Genomic DNA, 23,687 nt, shown 5'->3' on the forward strand with positions numbered 1-23,687 from the left:
CCTCGCTATACCAATACTCCAAGACTAACTGAGCTGCCTTGCACTATACTCACCACAACAGATAAGCGCCAACGAATAATGAAGCCATGAAAAGCTCTCCACTTCTCAGCATACGCGCCGCACTGGTACTCTCCGTGCCACAGCACGACTGCTCGTTGTACGTGACGTTGTTGGCCGTCGCAGCAACCTGGAAGACAGATCCATTAAAGTTGCCATAGTTGTAGTAGTCGACCAGTATCCAATTCGGCGGACGATTCCACATTTTCTCGCAGTTTTGTACGTTGAGGCCAACACTGCCGTTTCCAGACACAGCATTGATCTCATCGAGGAGGGAGTATGCTGGTATGAGGATGCTGCTCACGCCTGGGAGACTGACTTCGATGTTCAGGTTGTGGTTCATCACGTACATGCGCTCGCGTGAGACTCCTTCTGGCTGATTTGGGGGTCTTTGCTCCGTACAAGGGAACGCGGGATCGGTTGGCGAAAAGGGTGTTTGCCACTGATAGTTGAATTCGCTGAGCAGCCACGGGACTTGTTCCTGGTCTGCGCCATAGTCCAACATCACCACGACACGCTTATTCCTAATAATCATCTCGGCCAATGTGGGCCAGTCCGTCAGGTTCAGACTAGCCGAGGGTGGTGTCCATACGTATTCCATTATTCCCGAGGCTTGGAAAGGTGCAATATAGTCTGTCGCTGGGTTTCGAGTGTCCTGACCGTTGTTGTTGCCCATCATGATGGCAATGACCTCGAACGGGTTTTGGTCGAGCCAGCTTTTGACCGTTGCGAGGTATGATTGGAGGGTGCCCACGTCGAGCAGGTTACAGGAGGTATGACAGAGGCGTATAGCGGAAGTCTCGTTGGGTTTCTGGGTCTCGAACTGCACTATTGTTGAACGTCAGCCAGAGTTTTCCGGTATCGTGTATGATGCGCTTACACCCTCGAACTCCATCATTGAGCTGATTAAGCACTGGGTAGTCTTGGTTGCTGGCTGCATTGTGCGGCCTCACGAATGGGCTGTTATGTGCGACAACCATAGAGATGTTGGAAAACCTCCTCTGGCAAAACTCGACGTATCCATTGCATGGCTGAGTATTAGTCGGGCTTGGACGAGCAGATGTCGTGGTTGTTGAAGCAGTGCCGTTTGAGGATTCGGTCGAAGGAGACAGTCCGACTATGGCTGTCACCTCTTGTGTTGTCGTCGACGAGGTAGCGGTGGCATTCTGCCGTCCGGAGGTAAACGTGCTCAGGACAATGCCCGGGAGACCGCTCGAGAAGTCGGCGGAGTAGGTGCTCGTAAAGGTACTGGAGACATCGACGATCGTTCCAGTAGAACTGCTAGGTATAGGCGTATTTGGCACGGAGGAGGGAGAAGACTGTGCGGTTATAGGTATTGTAAGTAAGGCCAAAGGGAAGAAAAACAATGTAGGAATCATGAGGGCGATGCGATGCGAAAGAATGACGAAGTGCTGGTTAGCAAGTGCTATGCAATGCCGGCATACAATTAATGCTACGCGCTGTACTTATCGAGAGACGATGTCGAGACAGTCTGCCTTACCAGCACGACGTTGGTGGTTCACCTTAGCTGACATTCGCCGGAAAGCACGATGACGGCATTGCTCGCCTCGAACGCCATCACACGTTGTGTCGGATCTACGCGGGGAAGGCTGAATGCGACCATCTCGAAGGCCTATCCGTCCTGGGGAACGCCTTTTGAGCTGGTCGGAGATTTATATGGGTCCAATAGCAGCTACACAATGGCTTGTCGCGAACATTGACTGCAGTTGGGCTGGCTCTCGCGGCCGGAGGTTTGTGGCGGTTTTGGCGTACGCGGCTCTCAAGAGCCGCGTCGTGAGGCATTTTGACACGTCATTAGCCCCCAACCACTGTGGAAGACGGTCGGTAAAGTCATTGAACGAAAAAGAGATCTCGGAAGTGCTGAAAGCCCATTGCGCTGTGGCCGTGTAGAGAGAGGCTGGGGTTGAGTGCGCGACATGGAAGACGCCCAGCCTCGCGTGATACGCTAACCGTCTAAGCTTCAGGGACTGAGGGTCAAGCCTCACGGAGGTCTACCCCAATTGCTTCAGCCTATGAATTTGAGCTTTAGGCCAACTAGGCGCACGGCTTCCACCAGAGCTCTCGTCGCCTTTTTGCTCTCTAATGTGTTGTTTCCTTATTTCCGGAGGCATTCACACACAACTCCTGGAGGGCACTTGGAGGGCTCGTTGTAGCCTCAACAACAAAGAGCATGCCGGCCGAGCCTACTGAACACTTTGGCATTGGAGACACGGAAATGAAATTTTGGCCCGAAGAATAATCAGCTTTGGTTGTCACATAGAAGTCGTGCTTCTTCCTGTCATTATTCTACTGATCCCAACAGCCGTAACATCGACGCAGGTCCATCTCACATCCGGATTCGCCGCAAACCTCCATCTACCATCTGATCGACGAAGAGGGCAATGCGCCTTGGGCTCACACTAGAAGCCTGAACTCAGTTCGGGCAATCTCTCACACGAACACCCTCTTGACCCCAATCTTGACACAACTCGGCGGATCTAGCAAAAGCAGTCAGCACAGACTCACCACCCTGACATCAACATCTACCGAAAACAAAAAGCAACAAACTTACCAGGTTTCCCAACCCCTGTCCCCCATACCAAAGTCTGCCTAACATACCCCGTCCCATAGTACGTGAAGCAAACCCACCAGCGATAGTACCCCGTCCACTCACCCATACCCGGCTTCTCAGTCCCCCAAGTAATCGGATTCTGGAAGTTCAGTATGTCGTTGCTGTCGAAGGAAAGGCTGCCGTCGCCATTGTAGGTCATGGCGAGTTGGGCAATGGATAGAGGGACGATGTCTTGGGGTTGGAGGAGCACGGAAAGGTCGATGGGGTAGGGGTCGTAGGGGATGGTCCAGGAGAGAATGCCTTGGGTGCCGAAGGTCTGGGTGGGGTGTTAGCGGGTGTGGGGATGGGTGCTGCGAGTTTCTTTTGGTGGATGGTAGGGCTGATGGGGAAAGCAGGGCAGATGTGTATGGGAGACGTACGTTCGTGATGGCAGTGTCGGTTGTGTTGTGGGTTAGGACAACGGGATACTGGGCCCCTTCTTCTGAAAGCGTGGGGCAGAGGGTGAAGACTGCTGCACCTGCATGGCATGCGGATAGTGTGGTGCCGTTCAGGGAAATATCCTCGGATAGGAGGACGACGTTGAAGGGGTTAGACTGTATGGTGTAGATGGGTTCACAATCGTACGTGCAATCGGCGCGAATAAGGGCTGCGAGAGCAAGTATGATGGGCAGGATACTGAACATGGCAGCGGTAATTTGTGCAGCGAGTACGGGTGCAGGACGAAACAGCAAGCTAGAGGGAAAGGATGTTGGCTTATAGAGGTCTGTAGAGGAGGACATTGGATCACATCAAGATGATTGGCATCTATCAGAACGTACACGTGGAACGGATTGCGCATGTCAAAGGAGTGTCATTATCTATTAGTATTAGCTGCGTAGCACGTTGAGTCGTAAATCCCGATTGGGTCCTCCACCATCTCCGCTCCTCTCATCCAACCATTACGGAACAGCTTCTTCCATCACAATCTTCCGTCTTAGACAAACACCCTCGTCACGTTGACCGAGACGCAGGTTGGGTTGTCTGGCTTGCCCGCACCCAGTCCCCATGCCAAGTTGTTGTACCTGTAGCTGGCATAATCTGTGTCGCAAGCATACCAGCGGTAGAATTCCTGGTAGTTGCCTGTATTGTTCTCGCCACGGACGTAGGCCTGATACGTAAGTTCGTCCTGGGAGTCGAAAGCCAGCATCGTTGTATCGCTTCCGCTTCCGGGGCTGAGAGTGATGCCTGCAAGGTTGGAAGTTGGGTCGAGGTTGAAAGCCGCTGATGAGGGAATGTCGAGGGTAGTGGTGTTCAACCACCAGGTCAAGATGCCTGGTACGCCGAAGCCCTCCTCTGGTGCTTGAGAGTAGACAGATGTGTTGAATTGGAATTGTGCGCCGTCGAGAGGTTCTGGGCTGTCACCTACGCCGGCGTTGCTGATGCAGAGTGATTCGATGGCTGCACCGACGTGACAGGCGCTTAGCGTATCATTGACCTTTCCGTCTTCGGATGTGACGACAAGGAAGAATGGTGCAGAGCTGATGTTGTAGAACGGATCCTGTGCGCTCGTAACGGCAGTTGCTGCAAGGGTGAGGGCGATGGATGAGGTCTTCATTTCGAACGATGCTGGTTGGTTTTGTAGGTGGTCGATGCGATGATAGAATTTCTGAGGTATGCTAGGCGTTGATTGAGTACGTAGGAGTTGATGAGTGCAGTTTTCCAGCAACGGCACGGTCAAGCTTTATACTCACGATCATCCTTCGTAGTCGCCGTATTCGCGCAGCCTCATCGCAGCTCCCTCCAAAGGTTCCACCTGCGCAGCAGTCATGTGTTCCACCATAACGGGCCCCAGCCAGCCCATGACGTTCCGCTACCCGTTAGCTTTGGCCGCCTTGCCACACCCATGATGATCCTTTCCAGTCGGCTGCGTTCGCTCCGTATGCAGTACCGCACGGCATGCCCGATGAGGGTCAGCGCAACTCAATCAGGGCAGTTATAGACCAAACCCCGCGCGTTAGCGAGCGAAGCTTTCCCCAGCCTGCCGGATAAGTCTTGCATAAGTGCCACAAGTGCCACAGCCGCACAGGACCTCAGGGTGCATGTAGCGTAAAGATCAGCTGTCAATACGAGGCTTGAAATCGATAGCTCAGTACCGAATCTGCAGGTGAAAAAAGTAATGGTGCGGCGAAAAAAGCTGAGTTCGTGAGCGTGAGCAATATGAGAGGCATCATAAGCACTGCTTTGGCAGGCTGATTAAGCCTAGAACGAGGTCGTAAATGAAATTGCTCGTGATGTGCTGATGCATCCAATATTGTGTAAATTGTGCATCCTCGTACCATGATGGAGATGGAGGAAAGTGGACTGTTGCTCTCCTTCAATGACGCAAGAGTTCAGGCCGGTTGTAAGCCGGAGTTACTGCTTAGCGCCAAATCTTATCGATTCTAAACTCGCCGGAGGTGTGACATCGTCTACGGCATCAGATTTACACCCTCACACCAACTACGAAATGAACGACTGCGTTCGGGTTACTGCTCTCGCGATAGTCAGCTCTTACTCCACGTTTCCGCCACTACCTTCCGTCTATGAACAGATCGGTTGCGATACCTAATAATACACGGAGTGCTGGACGCGTAGAATACTAAGAACAGAGCTATAAAGCCAGTCTCAAGCCACCGTTGCAACTCTATACTCCTAGGGTGAGTCAAGAGCTTACGGTTACACACTATGAGCCGTATGTATGATTGAGGACCTTGTTCCATTGACATCAGAGCGCTGACTGACAACGACGCAGTATCGCAATAGCCCGCTCAATCACCCATGATGTAACCACGAGTTCCGCACTCCTCCTCGTATCGCCGCAACACCCAGCTTCGTCGTATCATCAGCTCTGTCAGCCGATAGACTACCACACTAGCGATGCCTTGCTCCGCCATCATATCCACTGGCACCCAGCGCAGTAGCTGGCTCGTCGTCAGCATGTGCGCTCCTCCTCTCGGCCGAGTCCCGCGATACACTGTCATAAGCAAGTTTTGGTTGCGTCCAGTACCAACAGGCCCATGTGATCCAGCAGAAGATGACATCGAATCCCACGCTGCTCACTGCTGGGTGTTCTAGCAGAGCACTTTGGATTCCCACAAAACCACCATAGGCATACGCTGTTGCAGTAGTCCATGCCAGCATCAGTCCAGCATTCCCTAGGACCAGTGCCCACATGTAGCTATAGACCTTGTCGGTGAATTGGATATCTTCGATGAAGGATGAGGCCGGTACAACAGCGCGTGCAATGGGCAACAGCATCAAAGCGATGTGTGGAGCCATGAGCACCGGCATGAAGTGCGTGGGATGATGCCAGTAGTGTTCATCTGCCAATTGCATCGCGGGATAAGCAGTTGCGAAGATCGCGAAGAGGTTAAGAAGCCATGGACCCAACCACGTTTGCCGACGTGAACCAGATGAAGATGGAGGTAGTGCCGGCGGGCTCAAGAGCAAGGTGAGCAGGAAGAGGTTTGTAGCGAAGCTGATGGCAACAATCTGGCCAAGCAGCATGAAAGCCCACGTGTATCGGATACCGCGACGAATACCTAGATACGTTAGTCCTAGTTGCCAAATGATAGGTACAGTCTTCTACCTTTCTGCTCCAGATACAACCCTAGACCCAATGCGAAGAAGAAGATTTGGTGTGACCACCAGTACCTCGCATATCCGATGATGACAGTCTCCCATGCCTCTCGAAACAAGGACGTCTCTTTCAACCACAACCCCCAGTGATTCTGATGAGGCTCAAGCTCGTAGTAGCTACGCCACATCAGCCAAGACTGATAGCTGACCTTGAAGTACTGGAACATGTGCGTCCATGTTGTGAGCAAGCTGCCCGCAGCAAGTGCACTGAATAGCCAGACATGTCTTCTTGGTGGGAGCTGTGCGGTAGTTGACTTTCGCAACACGCTAGCTCTTTTGACGAGCCTCAGGATGATGAAAACCGCGACAGAGAAGCATGTCAACAGATAGGAGAAGAAGATGGCATAGGGCCGGGTGTTGGTATCGGACCCTTCTGGGGGCGGTTCGCGATGCATGGAGCGGTGCGGGACAGAGTATCCAGGCGGCCCGAATCCTGGAGGGGCCATCGTGAGACGATTTTCGGGGTTTGTTGGGCGGCCATCACGTACAGTATGCTCTCCAGCCTTTATGGTGCCGTCGACAGTGACGAAACGTGTCAAGTGCGGATCAAAGGGCTCTTCTGCTTTGCCGGCAATGTGTATTGATTAACAGCTATCTTGGGACTGAGCTCCTAGGATGCGGCCGCGGTCGGTTGTTGCGCCAATGATGGCGTGGCTGATGCAGGGATGGCCACTTTCCACAACACGTGCCCAGGTGCCTCGGTGCCAAGGCGCCAGTGAGATCGTCATGTTTTCCCAGGTCCGTCGCGGTCTCGTCTTCGAAGATTCTCGTCCCTTGTTTTGCTTCAAGTAGCTCTCCTCCCCTGTGCTAACCCTCGCTGTTGTTTTCTCGCACATTCTCCTACTCTGTCACGACAAACTGCAAACGCCAAACCTCACAACACGGTGATGTCAGGCACACGGACCATTTGAGCTTTGCAAACCCTGATTGGCTGTTGTTTCATCATTTGGACCTCACCGCCACGCTCAAGCTACCAGACGCCCAAGCTGCGTAGCTCCGTCGATATTTTCCAGTCATCTACTGTGGTGTTTGAACATTCATTGAAGCTGTCGCCGCGATGACCGATACACCGCAGACCACGGCGGGTGCCAACCCCAAGGAAGCCAGGGTCCTAGAGCAGCATCTAGACCCAAGCTTCGACTTCTCAGAGTTTGACCCAGCGACGCCAGCGGCAGAAGAGGGCGCAGATAACGCCTCCAACTCGGGCGACCGCCAGCTTCCAGAATCGTCGTTGCGGTTACAGGGTGGCGACATCCACCGCGACCTGTACAAGATTGCGGCGCAGAACAGACGGCAAAAGTTGCACCAACGAGCAGCAACCTTTTCTGATGCAGTTCATTTTGGCCGCAACCCTGCTCCGTCAATTTCGGACGTTGACCATGACGAACTACCCGTTCGCGACCAGCTCGCGCCCGGCGGCCTGAGACGCCAATACTTACAACGGCAAAGCAAGCGTGTCAGCTACATCTCGGAGCCTGTTACGCGAAACTTCATTTCGTTCCTTGAACTGTATGGCCAATTCGCTGGTGAAGATCTTGATGAAGATTCGTCGGATGCGGAGTCTGCCGTTGAAGACGAAGATGAGGGGCAAGGCGAACGGAGACCACTTCTTGGACGCCGACAGAGCTCGAAGAGACTGAGGGCTCAGGGCGATGCGGACCAGGTCAAGACCTTCTTTACTCTCCTGAAGGCCTTCATCGGTACCGGAATCATGTTCTTGCCCAAAGCCTTCAAGAATGGCGGCATGCTGTTTTCGTCGATCACCATGATCATGGTCTCTGCCATCACAGCGCTGTGTTTTGAGTTGCTGCTGGCGACAAGAAAGAGGTACGGTGGTGGTGGTTACGGTGACCTGGGTTCTATCGTTGTGGGTCCGAGATTCCGTGCCCTCATCTTGGTCTCCATCACGCTCTCGCAAATCGGCTTCGTATGCGCTGGTCTCATCTTTACTGCCGACAACCTTCGATCGTTCCTGGATGCTGTCACTCACGCTGAGGAGCCTCTTTCAACCAATGCGCTCATTGGTATTCAGATCGCTGTCCTGATACCCATGTCCTTCATCCGGAACATCTCCAAGCTCGGACCCGCCGCTCTTCTCGCCGATGTCTTCATTCTCATCGGTCTGACGTACATTTACTGGTACGATATCTCATCGATCACCAAGATGGGCGGTTTCAACCCATCTATCGAACTCTTCAACCCTCGCGACTTTACTCTGACTATCGGTTCCGCCATCTTCACCTTCGAGGGCATCGGCCTTATTCTTCCCATTCAGTCCAGCATGAAGGAGCCCGAGCACTTCAGCAAGCTGCTCTACATCGTCATGCTCATCATCACCGTCATTTTCACGTCTGTCGGTGTACTCTGCTACGGAACCTTCGGCGAGAACGTCTCCGTCGAGGTCATCACCAACTTTCCCCAGACCAGCAAGCTCGTCAACGCCGTCCAGTTCCTCTATTCCATGGCCGTTCTCGTCGGTACACCGGTGCAGCTCTTCCCTGCTATGCGAAACATTGAGCTGAAGATCTTTGGTCGCGCATCGGGCAAGCAGAGCAACATGACCAAGTGGAAGAAGAACGCCTTCAGGACCAGTCTTGTCATTCTTTGCGGTCTCATTGCTATCCTTGGAGCTAGCGACCTCGATAAGTTCGTCGCGCTCATTGGCAGCTTTGCCTGTGTACCTCTGGTGTACATCTACCCTGCCTACCTGCACTACAAGGGCGTTGCGAACCGTCCTTGGGAGAAGTTCGGTGACATTTCCATGATGGTTATTGGTGTCGTCGCCATGGTGTACACTACCAGTATTACACTTGCTAGGTGGTCTGAGACCTAGGGACAGAAAGAGGGGTGATTGGAAGAATACAGAAAAGTCCCTTTACAGTACGGTGGAAGTAGCGTCATATTGCATAGTTTGTTTCCGGCACGGCGTTCAGGTGGACGGGTGAATGGGATGTCTTTGGATGGAATTCTTAACGCGCGCATGTTACAATTACGTGTAACGATAATGGCATACTAGTACGTTTTCGTCTCTTCGCATCTCCCCTGTGATGAGCTCCACAACTTAGTTACCTCGCTTCCCCTCCCACAAGCGTCTTACTACTGTTCAAAATTGAACGCCTCTTCCAACCTACGCCAGAACGGGAACGCCTCCCTTGATGCCCAAAGTTCAAGAAAGCAAATAATGACACAAGCTGCGACAAACAGAATGAGAAGCCCGATGAAGATGGCGTAAAGATACTCGGCGACGACCATTACCATCTCCATTAGTGTCGTCGCACGATCAACATCATCAGGCTCAACATCACCCAGCCATGCATTCACAGCCTCGATCTCCTCTCTCCTTACCCTCCTCGCAGCTTTGGCTTCCGCTTCCTGCTCCTCCCTAATAATCCTCTCTTCTTCCCTCTCTATACCCCGCCAAATCTCCGCCAAATCTTCTAATCCTTCTCTCTTGATCTCAAACCACTTTGTCCGGCATAGTGGACATTTGTTGCTATTTGGCATTCCTGATGCGAGCGCCTTGCGCAGACATTGGTATCCGAAGATGTGGTCAACGCAATGTGGTGTGTTGATGATGAGGATGGGGGCGTGGGAGCCGTGGAACTGGTCTTGGCAAATTCCACATATTGTGCCTGTGGCGGGATAGAGGGGGTGTGAGGGCAGGAGCGGGAGGAGATTGCCGGTGAGGAAGGTGGGTAGGGTGAATGGGGAGGTTGTGGAGGTTTGGAATAGTCCAGTAGGTCCAGCACGCGAGCGCCGACTTGGATTGGTTCTTGGTATCGAGGTAGGGTCAAGGAATGTTGCAGAGACGGAAGGTGGAAAGATTTCAGTTAATGATGGTGGGGTATGATCTTCTGATGGTGCAGCAGGTTCTGGTTGGGCCAGAAAGCTGTCTGGTTGTTGTGTGGGAGAAGACGGACGGTATAGACGATTTGGGTCTACTCTTGAGAGGCGGTCGGGCATACCTCTTGGACGGGGATCAACTAATGAAATTCTCTCCCGATGGATCCAATAGGGGCGGGTGGTTGGATGGCTCTCAGTGCCTTGGGGAGGAGAAGACATGTTCGCAGCGATGGTTGAGTGGTGTGGTTGCGGGTGGGGGCATAATTTTAGACGTTCTTTACATTGAGAAATGTTCACTAGTGGATGAAAATGGGCGATGAAACATGTAGCTGTATGGAGCAATCTAGTCGAACAGCTCGTGCCCTGGCATTCACTGCTTTGGCCTACTGCCCACTTCACCGTACCACGAAAATCCTTTGGTGTGAAGAGAGCCTGATGTCTAAGATTCACCTCAGGCTAATCTAAGTCTACAATGTGAGTCAAGAAAGAAAGAATGAAAGAAAGATACCCACAGAACCAGCTACAGAACTCAACCCTGGTTCTTCTCCATTTCTACTCTCGGATCATCGACAACTTCCCACTCATCCTCTACGTCGATCTTGTCCCATTCCTCTTCGTCCGAGTCCAAGTTCAGCGTCTCAAACTCTTCCTCGGGAACCTTCTCTTTGGGAACCTTGGACTTGTCCATAGCCAACACCCTATCCAACTCGGCACGAGTAGTGGGATCCGTTTGCACCGAAGCGAGGTTCTCGACTGAGAAACGCGATTTGACAGTTTTTGTAGTTGCCCGGCTCCTGACGGGCAGCTGAGTCCTCCTACCTTCCACGTCAGAGGGATTGAGGGAATATGTCGGCACATTGCGTTTGACAGGTGTTGTGGGGGTCGTGCTAGTCGTCGGTCGCACACCAACGTTGCTCTGAGCGCGTTCTGCTTTCTTAGTGGCGATGTCGCTCGGTGGCCCGTTTCTGAGCTTCTCCAGGAGGTCAGGAAAGGAGAGTCCGACATTGTCCATATTCGAGACCATTGTCTCGATCTCTGCGTCAGAGTAGTTTAGCTCGCGAAGGTCACGAATAGTTGCTAGGCGTGCTCTGAGGGCTGGTAGGTCTTCGAGACGTGTTGACTTATTCAGAAAAATCGGATCTCTGGCTTTTGTCACGACCTCTCTCCTAGCGTCTGGGGCCAATTCGGGTGTAGTGAAGACATTAGGCTGGTAAGCTGTAGGCTTGAAAACTACAGACCTGAGAGCTGTAGGCTCTCCGAAGACTGGCGGCTTATATCGGTCACCAAGACTTCGACTTGGTAACGTAGTTCTTGATTTGTCTTTGGAGGCGGGGGAAGGTGTGTTGAAATCGACATTTGCGTAGGTAAGTTCGGCAAAAGAAGATCCATGTACCTCTCCCGTCTCTTGGTTCATGGGTGCAATCACTTTTGCGGAAGGATTGATAGTATTTGAATGGGTATAGCCCAATCGCCAGAGCGGCGTGGAGACAGCTCCTGGTGGTTTTGTTGTTGATGCAGGCAGCGATGCCCGTGGTGATCGTGATGGCTCTGGTACTAGCGTTGCCTGCAATGGCTGTGACGGGAGTGATGACAGGAATGGCGGGAATGAACCTAGTCGCGATTCGGGAGAAGATTGCACTGCGTTGCGAAGCTCATGCTCCCTCTGTTGTCGTATCGGTTGGCGGTGGGAGGATCCGGCTGTGGAGGAAGCACTCCCGAAAGGTCGATATGTTGACGGAGCTCTATTCCAAGGGTGCTCTGGGTCATCGGAGCGTCGTATGGTAAGCGATGAGTAGCTGGGAGGGTCATCACAGTTGAACGTCTCCCGCCTGCGCACAAAAGCATCATTGGGGGTGCTGTCTTCCATCCGACCTGTGTAGCCCCATGGAGTTTCCTGCCTGCGCCCAGAAGCAAAAGAGTCATTGGGAATATAGTTGGGAGGTCCATCGTCTGTCGCACTTCTGGTATCCCTTGAAGGAGACATAATATCAGAGGTGTATGAGAGGTCGTGAGTGGCGCGGAGGTATTGGTGCAGCAGAAGTGGAACTCTGATGGCAGAAGCCCTGCTTTTAAGTAAGGGCTTTTTCGAAGTGAAATATAACCGCAGAAATTAGGGAAAGAAAATGTGCGACAGTGTGGCCAAGGGAAACGTGGGAGGCAGCAGAAAACCACGGACCAGCGCATTTAACAAGCGGTACACCGTAGGGGTTTGGCTCAAGGTCAGCATTTTGTCAATGATCCTAGGTAATGGGTGCCATTCCTTGGTTCAGAGGGGCGAGGGACCACTGGTACCTTTCTACCGCATGCCAGTCATCAATTTCAACGCTCCCATTGGATCTTGTACACGTACGCGTTACTCCAAGACTTGAACACTCCATTGGAGCGTTTTGATTGCATATAATGAAGGTTAGCTGCACACAGGAGAAAACGTACTCCCAAAGTCTACTTGGGCGCGCTCCATGCAGCGACGACACTCCCAAGTACGTGGCTGGAGATTCTGCGATAGATCATTTCCACCCTCGAGCGTGAAGACCACACGATGCGATGAGTACAAGGAGTGAAGGTAGCCAATCGATAGGCCGAAGCGAAGAAGCAGCGACAAAGACAGCCAGGTGGTCAGTGTTCAACGGCTACAGCGATCGTTTGGCGGGCCTTTGCCGCGTGCTATACTTAGCCACCACCACCACCGGCATAAGTTTCAGAAGCCTTAAACAAGCGATATCTCGAGTAATAATGGCAAAGACAGATAGTGAGAGAGGATGCAACGCAGTGCACCATGGTGAGCGATGATGCAGGTGTCGTCCCAAAAGGGAGAGGCGGGCTTGGCAACGCTATGGCCAGCGCGATGGGCGGCCCACTCGATTGTTTGGATTCGTCCCGCGTCACAACATTCAAGGTCCAACACCCCAACGCCCCGACGACGACACCCCCAGGACTGCCCTTTTGCCTTTGGCGTTGATACACACGACTGAATTGCTTCGAGACGACATGCTCAGCTAACGTAGACGATACTTCACCTTTATCCGGAACGCGACTGCCAGCACCGCGACGCGCCCAACCACCCGCACTTACTTCTACCTCTCACACATTCGCCATGGCTGCCCGCACAAAGGCACCCACTGTAGGGTCCGCTGGATGGATCCTCGAGGAGCGCCATCAATCCAACACGCTTGTATCCCAAGAATTGGAGGATTTTGGCTTCTCTGTGCGCAACGAGCTGGAATGGCTCAACGAGCACATGTTCGACATTTTGGCCAGCGACAGACCGTATGTCGCGTCTACCTTGCGTCAACACGCGCCAGACTGACTCTCCGGTAGACACAACCTCGATGTCTTCAAGACACCCGGCAAATTACGCGGCAAGACGCCTCGCACCGCGCGAAAGAAGGCGGTGGATCGCCAGGTAAGAATTTGCGCGTCGCCTTCCATCCCATACTAACCTCAGCCAGCCTCTTGCCAGCATCAAGTCTGCGAACGCGCAGAAACGCAACAGCGCCGCCGAAGAGAGTCTACGAAACGTCAAGGCTAGATTCCAGATCGCCGAAGACGCAGAGAACACGGTTCGCCAATCGCCTACCGTTACCCGCACGCCCATCGCGCGACAGCTGTTTACTAAGCCCGAGAGCGCCGGCAAGGAGAACGTCGACACTAGCTTCCAAGCAAATGTATTCGATAAGCGCCCAGCACAGCCTCTTGCACCAGCATGGAACCCTGTCCAGTCCTCGCAAGAGACGGTAATGACTTCAGAAGCCAGCGAGGTCTTCTCACCGCCACAGAGCTTCTCAACACAACCCACACAGCCCACTCAATCCTTCCGTCATTCGATACACGAAAAAGAAGAAGACCGCGACACTGGCGATTCTTTCGTCTCCGCGAATGAGGCTTTCGCGAGCAAGAATGCCTCGCGGGAAGCTTCGCGCGCAAAAGACGCGGACGCGGATGCGATGGAAGTGGATGACGAATACAAGGCTGACCGCTCGCGATCTGACGCCGATGGTACCATGATTCACCATGACCTTTCCGACGCAGAGGATCACAGCATGGATGATATGGAGGACTTCCCAGAGCCACCACGCGTAGTTTCCGAACAGTACAGCATCTCCGCCGAGACCCACGACGCGCTTGACACAGCGAACAACCGCGCTCTGGCGCCTGAGCCGAAGAACATCTACGCGCCCGACCACTCGACCACGCCCTCAGGCCCGCCGCCTGCGTCCCCAGAACTTGAGCACAACGATACCCTCATCCATCATGATATCGATGATCAAATGGACATGGACGATGATGTGCGCTCTCCTTCAGACAACTCTAGCCCTGTAAAGCCGCTCGTTAGGAAAAGCAGTCTTACCTTTGCCTCCCTTCCCGCACGCGAGCCATTGCTCCCGAAGAAGAGTATGGGCAACCGAGTGTCGCGCATTAGTCACATCGACCAGAGCAAAGCCCGCAACAGCCACATGGGAAGATTCACAGGAGGAAAGAGTTTGGGAGGCTCGCAGCTCGCGCATCCTGCGGAGATACAACACGCCGATGACTCAGATGTGGACATGGAACGCCCGGAGCTTCAGCGAGAGGAATCGGAGACAACGAAGGTTCACAACAAGACCTCGACCCAGCGTCTGTTCGAGCGAATCAACATGCTCAAGCAGCAGAACGAAGCGCCGAAGCGCATCAGCCAGAACATCACTTCTGCGCAGTCGCAGCCTCAGGAACCCACACAAGCAAAGGAAGAGGTGGCACCTGTTCAGACTTCACAGCCAGCGTACCCGAGCCTCCCAGCACCCGAACCCGCACAAGAGGACGACGACGATGACGACTGGATCTCGCCGGTTCGGACAGCAGCAGTCGCACCCAAGGTCGCTAGGCCTGCTTTTAACAAGAGCCATACTGCTGACGTCCAGACCTCTCCAGGTAGGCATGTGCCGCCCAAGCTCACTTCAGTCTCAAATCCGGATCTCACAGCAGTTGCTGAATCAACCACGCCGGTTGGCTCTCCGACTAGTAAGAAATACATGGATGGCCCCCTCAGTGCTTCGAAATCTAAACTGTATTCAGCATTCCGCGCAGCGAAAGAGAAGCTCATCGGATCGAGTGCTACCAGCGCTCAGGTGAAGATGGATGCACTCAAGGAGAGCCCTGCTAGGCCCAAGTTCCCCTCTTCAGATCCATCAGAAGATGCCCTAAGCAGCCCCAAGCGCGCAGAGAGGCCGGCCACTATCTTCACTCATATGCGCTCACCTTCCAAGGACTCTATCAAGTCCGGTAAGAGTGCTACCATGCCCGGTAGCCCACTAAAGGGAGACGGTCGACGGACTCGCAGCTCCACTGAACGCGAGAAGCAGAAGGAGAAGGACGCGAGAGAGAAGGAAATGAGGGAGACCAAGCAACAACAGCGTGCTGAGGACAAGCTCAGGCAGATGCGCGAGAAGGAACAAAGCAAGGCTGCTGCACATGCCCAGAAGGCCAGAGCCATGGGCGCAAAGACACCGACCGCGATGTCGTCGCAATCAAGTCTGAGGCAACCCACTGCATCGGCTGCGAGTAAGACACCAGCACAGGCAGCACCGCAACAGCCCGTGTCTCGGCCTGGTATCCCTCGATCAAACACTGCTTCCTCCAGGGAGCAAGACGTGGACTCCGGCGACGAAATGCCACCACCGCCACCTCCGAAGAGCCTGTTGCCTACCACTAAGACGACAAAGGCACCTCTTCGGGAGCCTAGGAAACTTGCCAAACCATCAAGCAAGGATGCTATTACAAAGGCGAAGGCACCTCAGAAGATTATGGTCAATCTCAAGAGCAGCCAGTACGGACAGGCACCTCCCCCTGCTGCTCGTCCGGCTCCGTCGTCTAGCAAACCTCTCCCATCGGCTCCTCAGAACTTGGGAAAATCTGTGGGACCTTCATCAAGGCCTCCTACAGCCGCAGCAAACCGCCCAGCTTCAGCTTTGTCTACTAAGTCTGCACCCGGAACCAAGTCTGCAAGGCCGATCTCTAAGCCTCCCGCGCCTCAAGCCGCCCGCCCGCAATCTGTGGTTGAAAAGCCCAAGGCTTCGACGTCACAACCACCGCGCTCTGATCTTGGAGCCGCCCGACCTATATCTCGCCTACAGACAGTTCAGGATGCGAACCGCATCAACATTCCTCCTGTCAATCCTGCAAAGCCCCCTCCCAAGCGACAGTTCCCAGGCGAAAGCGATGAGACCCTCCATCGCCCAGCGAAACGACCTTCACAACAGGCGAAGAACCTCAACCCAACTACACCAGCGCATGCTCAGTTTGCGAAGGGCAAGATTCCATTCGCGGAGTCCGCATACCAACCCCAATCCCAGGCACCCACGATACAGTACCCCAACGGAGATGACATCAAGCTGCCTGAGATTATGACCGACTCGGAAGACGAAGACTCTGAGAACGAGTTCGAGCAGCCCAGCTGGGTTAACACCCCCAACCTTCGCGAGATGCTGAGCAATCAACAGCTCATGGATCCCGAGCACATCTTCGGTCCCATTGCACCGCTGGAGATGGAAAAGGTCTTCCCCAACAAGGAGCGCCACAAGCGTTTCCGCGAGCGCACCAGCAGCGCCTACTGGGCCAACGACGAAGTCACAGCCGAGGAGAAGCGCAAGGAGCGCGAGGCGAGAGAACGCCTCGTTCGCGATGGCGGATGGACATACAACCCCTCGCCCCTTCCCAAACAATCCGGCTCATCCCGTTAAGACCATCACGACGGCATGTCTGGGGTGTTATTACATTCTTCATCCCTGGTACATGGTTCCATCCATAACGAGCATGTTGAGGCGTAAAACTTGTGTATTGTGTATATATTATATCGGGCGCAGCATCACGACCGCATGAAGCGCATGATGAGGCAGAGCGAGCGTGCCTCAAGGGCTTATTGTCATTGTTTTTATTAGGTGTTCTGAAGGATGGTATGGACGAGCATCGGCCCCGATTGAGTGGCTGGCTATGATTACTTGGTGTTTTGAATGGGCGTTTCTGTTCTTGCTTACTTTCTTCTGAGATAATCTTTTGTGTAGTCTTGGTCAATGATGAGACTGTTGTCATGTTCATATTTGCTCATACTGTGCTTTTGACGTTGTGAGCTACGTTCTTGAACGTGATGTGGCCTTTGGACATGCATATTCTTAGCATATTCATCATGTCAAGAGGATCACGAAGCTACCGGATATTGTATTACCACTGCGAGAGTCAGTCGCAGTGTTTGGTCATGGTCCGCCTGACTCGTCCCGTGCCTGCAAGACAAATAATTCTTCCAACAATCGTTCTCATTTTATCATTCCAGTTCATGCCAGCCAGTCGCAAGCCTACTCTAAGCGCCTGTACGATACATTTTAAGAACGTTCCAGGCCCTGCTATCAAAAGAGGAAGTGACAGCGGAAGGCAGAGGACAAAGTAGGCCGACTGCATCAATACGGTAGTGGAAATGTGATATACGGGCCTCACAGCGGGAACATGTACCAAACGCGCGGTTTCCAATAGCCGTGCCATCCTTTCAATGATAGTACCTACACGACCGGGAGCGGGGTTTTGAACTACCTCGGCCGGCAGTATGGCTTGGAAGAAGACGGAGCGTCAAGCCAAATGACAGGCTGTCCATAAATTTGTCATGACGCTCATCGGTGGACTCACAAAAGGCGTCCGTCGGCGTCTTCGGCACGTATCTTGAGTTGCCCGGCTGGTTGCATGGTGGCGGCCACGTTGGTGGAGGGTATGTAAACGTGTCACAGCCTCTTCCCATACACACCGATAGGATCGTCTATCAGGGAATATGCGGTGGAGATGTAGTGTGGTCCGGGGCACGGGAGCGGAGCGGAGGAGGGAGAGGATACTTACATGAACCAGAACATAGCTCGATGGCGTCTTCACCGTGTGCGGCAATTGAATGGAAGAGGCCGCCCTACTCCGAGGAGCTGCAGCGTACATCTCTCCTATGGTCTTTTTGCGTGTGTGTGACCCGATGTGCTGGCTGGCGTGGTGGCCACCGCCTAAAGAGATAAGATAGACAATGACAAAAACGTGAGGTCATGTGAAGAAGAAAAATATGTGATGCGCGTTCGTAAGAGGGAGACAGACGAGGTACATTGCGCCTGGAGAGGAAGTAAGAAGGGAAGATGTTAGTTAGGCATCCTCTTACGTAATTTACTTACTAGCGTACTTACTAGCGCTTCTTTCTCTCTATATAAACAGAGGCACACTCCTTTATATATAGATTATTAATATATTCTATACTTCTCTCTATTCTATAGGTTATAAGCCTCTACGCAACTGCGCGTAATCTAGCTTACTAGATTACTATACTTGCGCTTTATATTGCGTAACTAACTATAGTTATAGTTACCTAACTACACTATACTACACTTTATCTAAGAAATACCTACTCTATACTCTATACTTTTACCTACTCTTATTACACTATATTATTATAAGTATACTTATTAACACTACTACTACTTTAGGCAAGAACTTCGCTAAACTATCTAGCTCTAAGAACTACTTAGAGTAGACTAAAGCGTTTAGTCTTATTATAAGTCTTAATAGATATATATATCTCTATAAGAATAATAAAGCTATAGTTACTAAGCCTACTACGCTAGATTTTACCTTCTTCTATTACACTTATTAGACTACTAACTCTAAGATTACTACTTAAGGTAACTTATTTAGGCTAGACTTATAGTCTTAGCTAATATACTATAACTTCTACCTTTAGAAGTATAAAGAGTATAAGAAGTTATATTACTCTATATTTATACTTCTCTAGACTACTATAGAACTCTAGATATAAAAGAAAATTAGTAATCTAGAGTTACTTTTATTAGCTATAGCCTCTATTATTAATAATAATAAATTTAATAATAAGATATAGTTTAAGCGCTCTCTTGTTAAGTTAGACTATATTAAGCTTAATAATATTATAGCTATACACTCTTTTCTTACTAAGTTTAAGAATATCTATAATAATATCTAGAACACTAATAGTACTCTTACGCGCTCGTAGCTTATTACTAAGATTCTTACTACTTTACTTTATCTCTATAACTTATTTATCTAACACTAGCGTTTTATGCACTTTAGTAAAAAGATTAGTACTAATAACTTTAAGAAATTTTAGTTACTTCTACTTAACTACACTAATAATAATAGCGCTTATTACTAAGCTAATAAGAATAATAAGTCTAAGAATTATTCTAAGAATTATTCTAAGAATACTACTTCTAAGAATAAAACTAAGACTAGCTAGTCTAGTAAGACTAGTAAATAAGATTTACCTTATATTATCTACGCTTACTATAGTTATAGTAGATATACTATTAATATCTATTATTACGTAGGTAAGCTAGACACTTCTAAGTATATATTCTATAAAAAGCTTAGATATACTAAGAATAAGTATAACGCTAAGAAATACGCTACTAAGGTTAAAGCTAAATCTACTATAGCTCTTACTCTCTACACCTCTACTAACTCTAGTAGTAACTAGAACTATATTATTATAGTAGCTACTAACTTTAATACTAACTTTAACTCTACTATAGACCTAAACTATACGTACTCTTACTCTACTTACCTAGTACTTACTAACGCTATCTAGAAGTATAAAAGTATTTACTTAGAAGTATAAAAAGCTCTCTTAAGTAGTCTATATAAGAATAGTTTAGATAGTATCTATAGTTCTAATATATTATTAGTTATACTTATAACTACACACTTAACTTTAACTACTTACTACTAGATCTATAATAGTAGAGCTTCTTAATATATTACTAATAACTACTTTCTTTTTACTAAGCTTATACTCTATATAAAAACTATAGGTATATATAAATAAAGTATATAGCTTAATATTACTAGAATAGAAACTATTAAAATAATAGTTATAAACTTCTAAGGTAAGATTATTATACTCTAGCTTTATCTCTTTAGGCCTTAGAGATAGAGCCTACTATATTATATCTTATAATATTATACTATATTATAAATAATAAATAAAAAACTTTTAAGCTATTAAAACTAAGCCTAAACTTAAACGCCTTTTACTACCTATCTATACTACTTTTCTTTCTTATATAACTTTATAACAAAGACTTATAATTTATATTAACTTATTTATTACTACTAATAATATATAGATAATACCTAGTAGTAGTTACTACTATATTATATACTATTCTTTTTAAAAGCAAGTACTACTACTACTACTACTTTTATTATAGTTGTAATTGCCTAAACACTTAAGAAAATCTTAGAATTAGTAGTAGTAATAAGTTTATAGTACTATAAAAGAGCTATATTTTTTTTTTATACGCTAGTTTAAATATTCTAGAATAATTTTAAAAACGCCTATACTTCTTTACCTACTCTAATATATTAACCTAACTATAAACGCTTCTAAAGTCTATTTCTATTACGTATTCTATTATAAGCTTATTAATAAAGCTAGTGCTATTTTATTATCTAAATTATCTACTTTATTTAAATTACTAGCCTAGTTATAAGTTTATAGTTATTATTATTATTAATTACAAGCTTATATAGAAAGCTTAAGTAGCTTAGCTATCTAGAGTAGTACTAATAGTATCTAGTTATAGTATTAGAGAGTAAATAATATATATTTTATAAAGTTAGTCTACGTAGGTAATAGCTAGTTATACTATCTAGTGTAGTTAAGAGCTAGCTAATATTAGTACTATATCTTAGAGTACTTTATATACTTAGAAGAGCTACTACTACCTATTAAGTTCTTAAAGAGACTACTAAGAATAAAAACTTTTATACTAAGAATCTTATCTTTAATATAGTGTTTAAGCTCTCTATAAATATTAAAGCTAGATTCTAAGTAGAGAAAGTAAAGCTTTACTTTTTTTAATATCTACTTATAGACTTTAATATTTTTAATATAGATATTAAGGTTAATCTCTTTTAACTTATATTTTAAAATAACTAATAGAGGTACTATCTTAAAAAGAGAGTAGATTAGAAGGTATATTAAAAAGTAGTCTAATATATTAGTATTATTATTATTATTTTTATTATTATAGGCTAGTGTTTTAATTAAGAGATAGATATAAAAGTAGATCTAGAAGATATAGAAAATATAGAGAATAAAAAGAATAAAAGAAAAGAAAAAGCTAAATATAAACTTTTTTACTTTTTAACTATAAGTAAAAGTTTAGTGTATATATACGTATAAGACTCTTCTTTATAGACTCTTTTTATAAAACTCTTTTACCTACTTAGAATACTTATTATATATTAGATTTAGAGTTATAAACTAGTATATATTACTACTTTATAGTCTTATTTTAAATATAGCCTTAAATACTTTAAGTTCTTAAACGTTTATTACTATTTCTCTATAGTTATAGCTTTCTCTTCTCTCTACTTTTATATAAAGCTTCTAGAGAGTAATAAGATATATATATAACTTCTAGAAGTCTTTTTAAGTGCCTTTACGCCTTTAGTATAAAGTATATAGAATATATAAATACTTTTCTATTCTCTTTTCTAGGTATATAAAACCTAGAAGCGTTAAACTTTATAGCTTAGTTTTAATTTCTAAAACTTTTAAAAGAATATATACTACTATATACTATAAAATAAGGTGTTTAGAAAATATATCTATATTATAATTAAATACTATATTACTTAACTACATTATACTTATATTTCTACACTAGTATATTTAATAAAGTAATACTCTAGCTTTATAATATGCGCTACGCGCTCTAAGCGTAGTATAACCTTTTCTTTATTTTCTTCTTAGCTAATTTAGAACCTAGTTTTATTATAATTACTACTAAAGATTATATAAAGATATATAGAAAAGATATAAAGACTAAAGTTATCTATACACTTTATAATTTTTATATTAATATCTACGTTCTCTCTATTAAGTAACTACTTTCTTAGCCTATTATTACTACTATAGTTAATTTTAATAATCTAGTTTAGGCTAAGTACTACTACCTTAGCTACCTTAGTTTAGAAAGTATATAATAACTTACCTAGATAAGTACTAGAATAACTATTACTAATACTTAAATTAAAGCTAAGCTTAAAGATAACTACTCTATATACTACACTACCTAAGCTTTATATAAGATTTCTTATAATCTAGCTAACTAATACTATTAATAGTTTAGTAAGCTAGTTACTATAAATACCTAGAAACTTTACCTAGTCTCTAGTTTAAATAGTAAAAAGTATACTCTTTTTTTTATTAATAACACTATATACTTTATATAGATAGAGCTATTTAGCTTAAAGAATACTATTAGCGCTAAACTTATCTTACTTCTTATACATCTTATTATAAGGTATAGTAAATCTATCTATTAGCTATATTATAATAATAAGTTTATTACTAACATAATTAAAGTATACTATACTAACTATAGTATTACTATAGAACTCTATATTCTATACACTTACTATATAGTAGGTATAGTTAAACGCTTATATTATATTATATAAGAGCAAGCAGCTACTATAATTTAGAACTTTACTTCTACTTCTATTATAACTATAGCTATTATTAACTATACTAAAGAAATATTATAGAATACTATACTTCTACTTCTATTATAACTATAGCTATTATTAACTATACTAAAGAAATATTATAGAATACTATACTTCTAGAAAGTCTATAAATATATACGCTACTTAAAGTAGTTTATAAAAAGAATAATTCTCTATCTAAGACTCTTAAGTATATTAAAACTCTATATAAGGTACTATATTAGAGGTAACTTAACTTATTTAAAGCTAGTGTATAGAAAGCTTATATATATATTACTATACTACTAGAGCTACGTAACGTAGTTACTTTAAGAAAGCTTTATACTTCTTACACTTATATTATATACTTTCTCTATACGTTAAGTAATAATATCTACTATATCTAGAACTCTAATACTAGATAAGTTAAATAGATCTCTATTACTTATATTAATAACACTACTAGTATAGTAAACCTATAGCTTTATAGCTAATATATTAACTAGTATTTACTATAAAATTCTATCTCTATGCCTACTATTATAAACGTCTCTAACTTTAATTCTAACTATAATAATCTTTATACGCTAATTACTCTAACTATAATAGTTTTAGGCTTTGCCTAAGCCTAGGCTAGAATAAGAAAGATATAAGTAAGGTCTAGACTTACTATATAAACCTCTAGATTCTATATATAGCCTCTTAAGCTCTAAGCCTTATAATATTCTATTAATACTTAGTATATTCTAACTTTAAGGCTAGTTTATAATATTTATAAAGCTTCTTTCTTATATACTATATATAAGTCTAGAAATAGACTAGCTAGGCTTAAAGAATAAAAATAGCTAAAAATACTACTCTATAAGTAATTCTAAGCTAACTATACTAAATAGTCTAAGACTATAAAGATAACTATACCTTATTCTAGATACTCTAAGTCTAGAATAAGTACTTTACTTAGCGCTTTAAAGCTTTAAGTGTATAGATTTTTACTATACTTTTTTCTAATAATACGCTATAGAAGAAAAGTACTACT

General features: G+C 46.5%; 6 protein-coding genes across 6 annotated transcripts; 2 read left to right on the forward strand and 4 right to left on the reverse strand.

Moving 5' to 3' along the window:
- Positions 1-49: 49 nt before the first annotated feature.
- On the reverse strand, positions 50-3,312 carry J4E93_005476 (uncharacterized protein; the record flags this gene model as incomplete). The annotated part of the gene is made up of 4 exons (XM_049343397.1): positions 50-885; positions 938-1,376; positions 2,703-2,945; positions 3,049-3,312. 4 exons carry the CDS (start codon positions 3,310-3,312, stop codon positions 50-52), a joined length of 1,782 nt encoding a protein of 593 aa, XP_049199490.1.
- A 290-nt stretch (positions 3,313-3,602) lies between these two features.
- Positions 3,603-4,223, reverse strand: J4E93_005477 (uncharacterized protein; the record flags this gene model as incomplete). The annotated part of the gene is made up of 1 exon (XM_049343398.1): positions 3,603-4,223. One exon carries the CDS (start codon positions 4,221-4,223, stop codon positions 3,603-3,605), a length of 621 nt encoding a protein of 206 aa, XP_049199491.1.
- Positions 4,224-5,518: 1,295 nt separating this feature from the next.
- Positions 5,519-6,732, reverse strand: J4E93_005478 (uncharacterized protein; the record flags this gene model as incomplete). The annotated part of the gene is made up of 2 exons (XM_049343399.1): positions 5,519-6,189; positions 6,237-6,732. 2 exons carry the CDS (start codon positions 6,730-6,732, stop codon positions 5,519-5,521), a joined length of 1,167 nt encoding a protein of 388 aa, XP_049199492.1.
- A 611-nt stretch (positions 6,733-7,343) lies between these two features.
- Positions 7,344-9,119, forward strand: J4E93_005479 (uncharacterized protein; the record flags this gene model as incomplete). The annotated part of the gene is made up of 1 exon (XM_049343400.1): positions 7,344-9,119. The coding sequence occupies one exon, from the start codon at positions 7,344-7,346 to the stop codon at positions 9,117-9,119; it is 1,776 nt and encodes a 591-aa protein (XP_049199493.1).
- Positions 9,120-10,658: 1,539 nt separating this feature from the next.
- On the reverse strand, positions 10,659-11,543 carry J4E93_005480 (uncharacterized protein; the record flags this gene model as incomplete). The annotated part of the gene is made up of 1 exon (XM_049343401.1): positions 10,659-11,543. The coding sequence occupies one exon, from the start codon at positions 11,541-11,543 to the stop codon at positions 10,659-10,661; it is 885 nt and encodes a 294-aa protein (XP_049199494.1).
- A 1,680-nt stretch (positions 11,544-13,223) lies between these two features.
- On the forward strand, positions 13,224-16,845 carry J4E93_005481 (uncharacterized protein; the record flags this gene model as incomplete). Its single annotated transcript, XM_049343402.1, has 3 exons — positions 13,224-13,396; positions 13,448-13,532; positions 13,579-16,845. 3 exons carry the CDS (start codon positions 13,224-13,226, stop codon positions 16,843-16,845), a joined length of 3,525 nt encoding a protein of 1,174 aa, XP_049199495.1.
- Between the last annotated feature and the right edge of the window lie 6,842 nt (positions 16,846-23,687).

The sequence above is a fragment of the Alternaria ventricosa genome (assembly GCF_023758065.1).
Source record: "Alternaria ventricosa strain BMP 2768 chromosome Unknown scaffold_8, whole genome shotgun sequence".
Taxonomy (NCBI): domain Eukaryota; kingdom Fungi; phylum Ascomycota; class Dothideomycetes; order Pleosporales; family Pleosporaceae; genus Alternaria; species Alternaria ventricosa.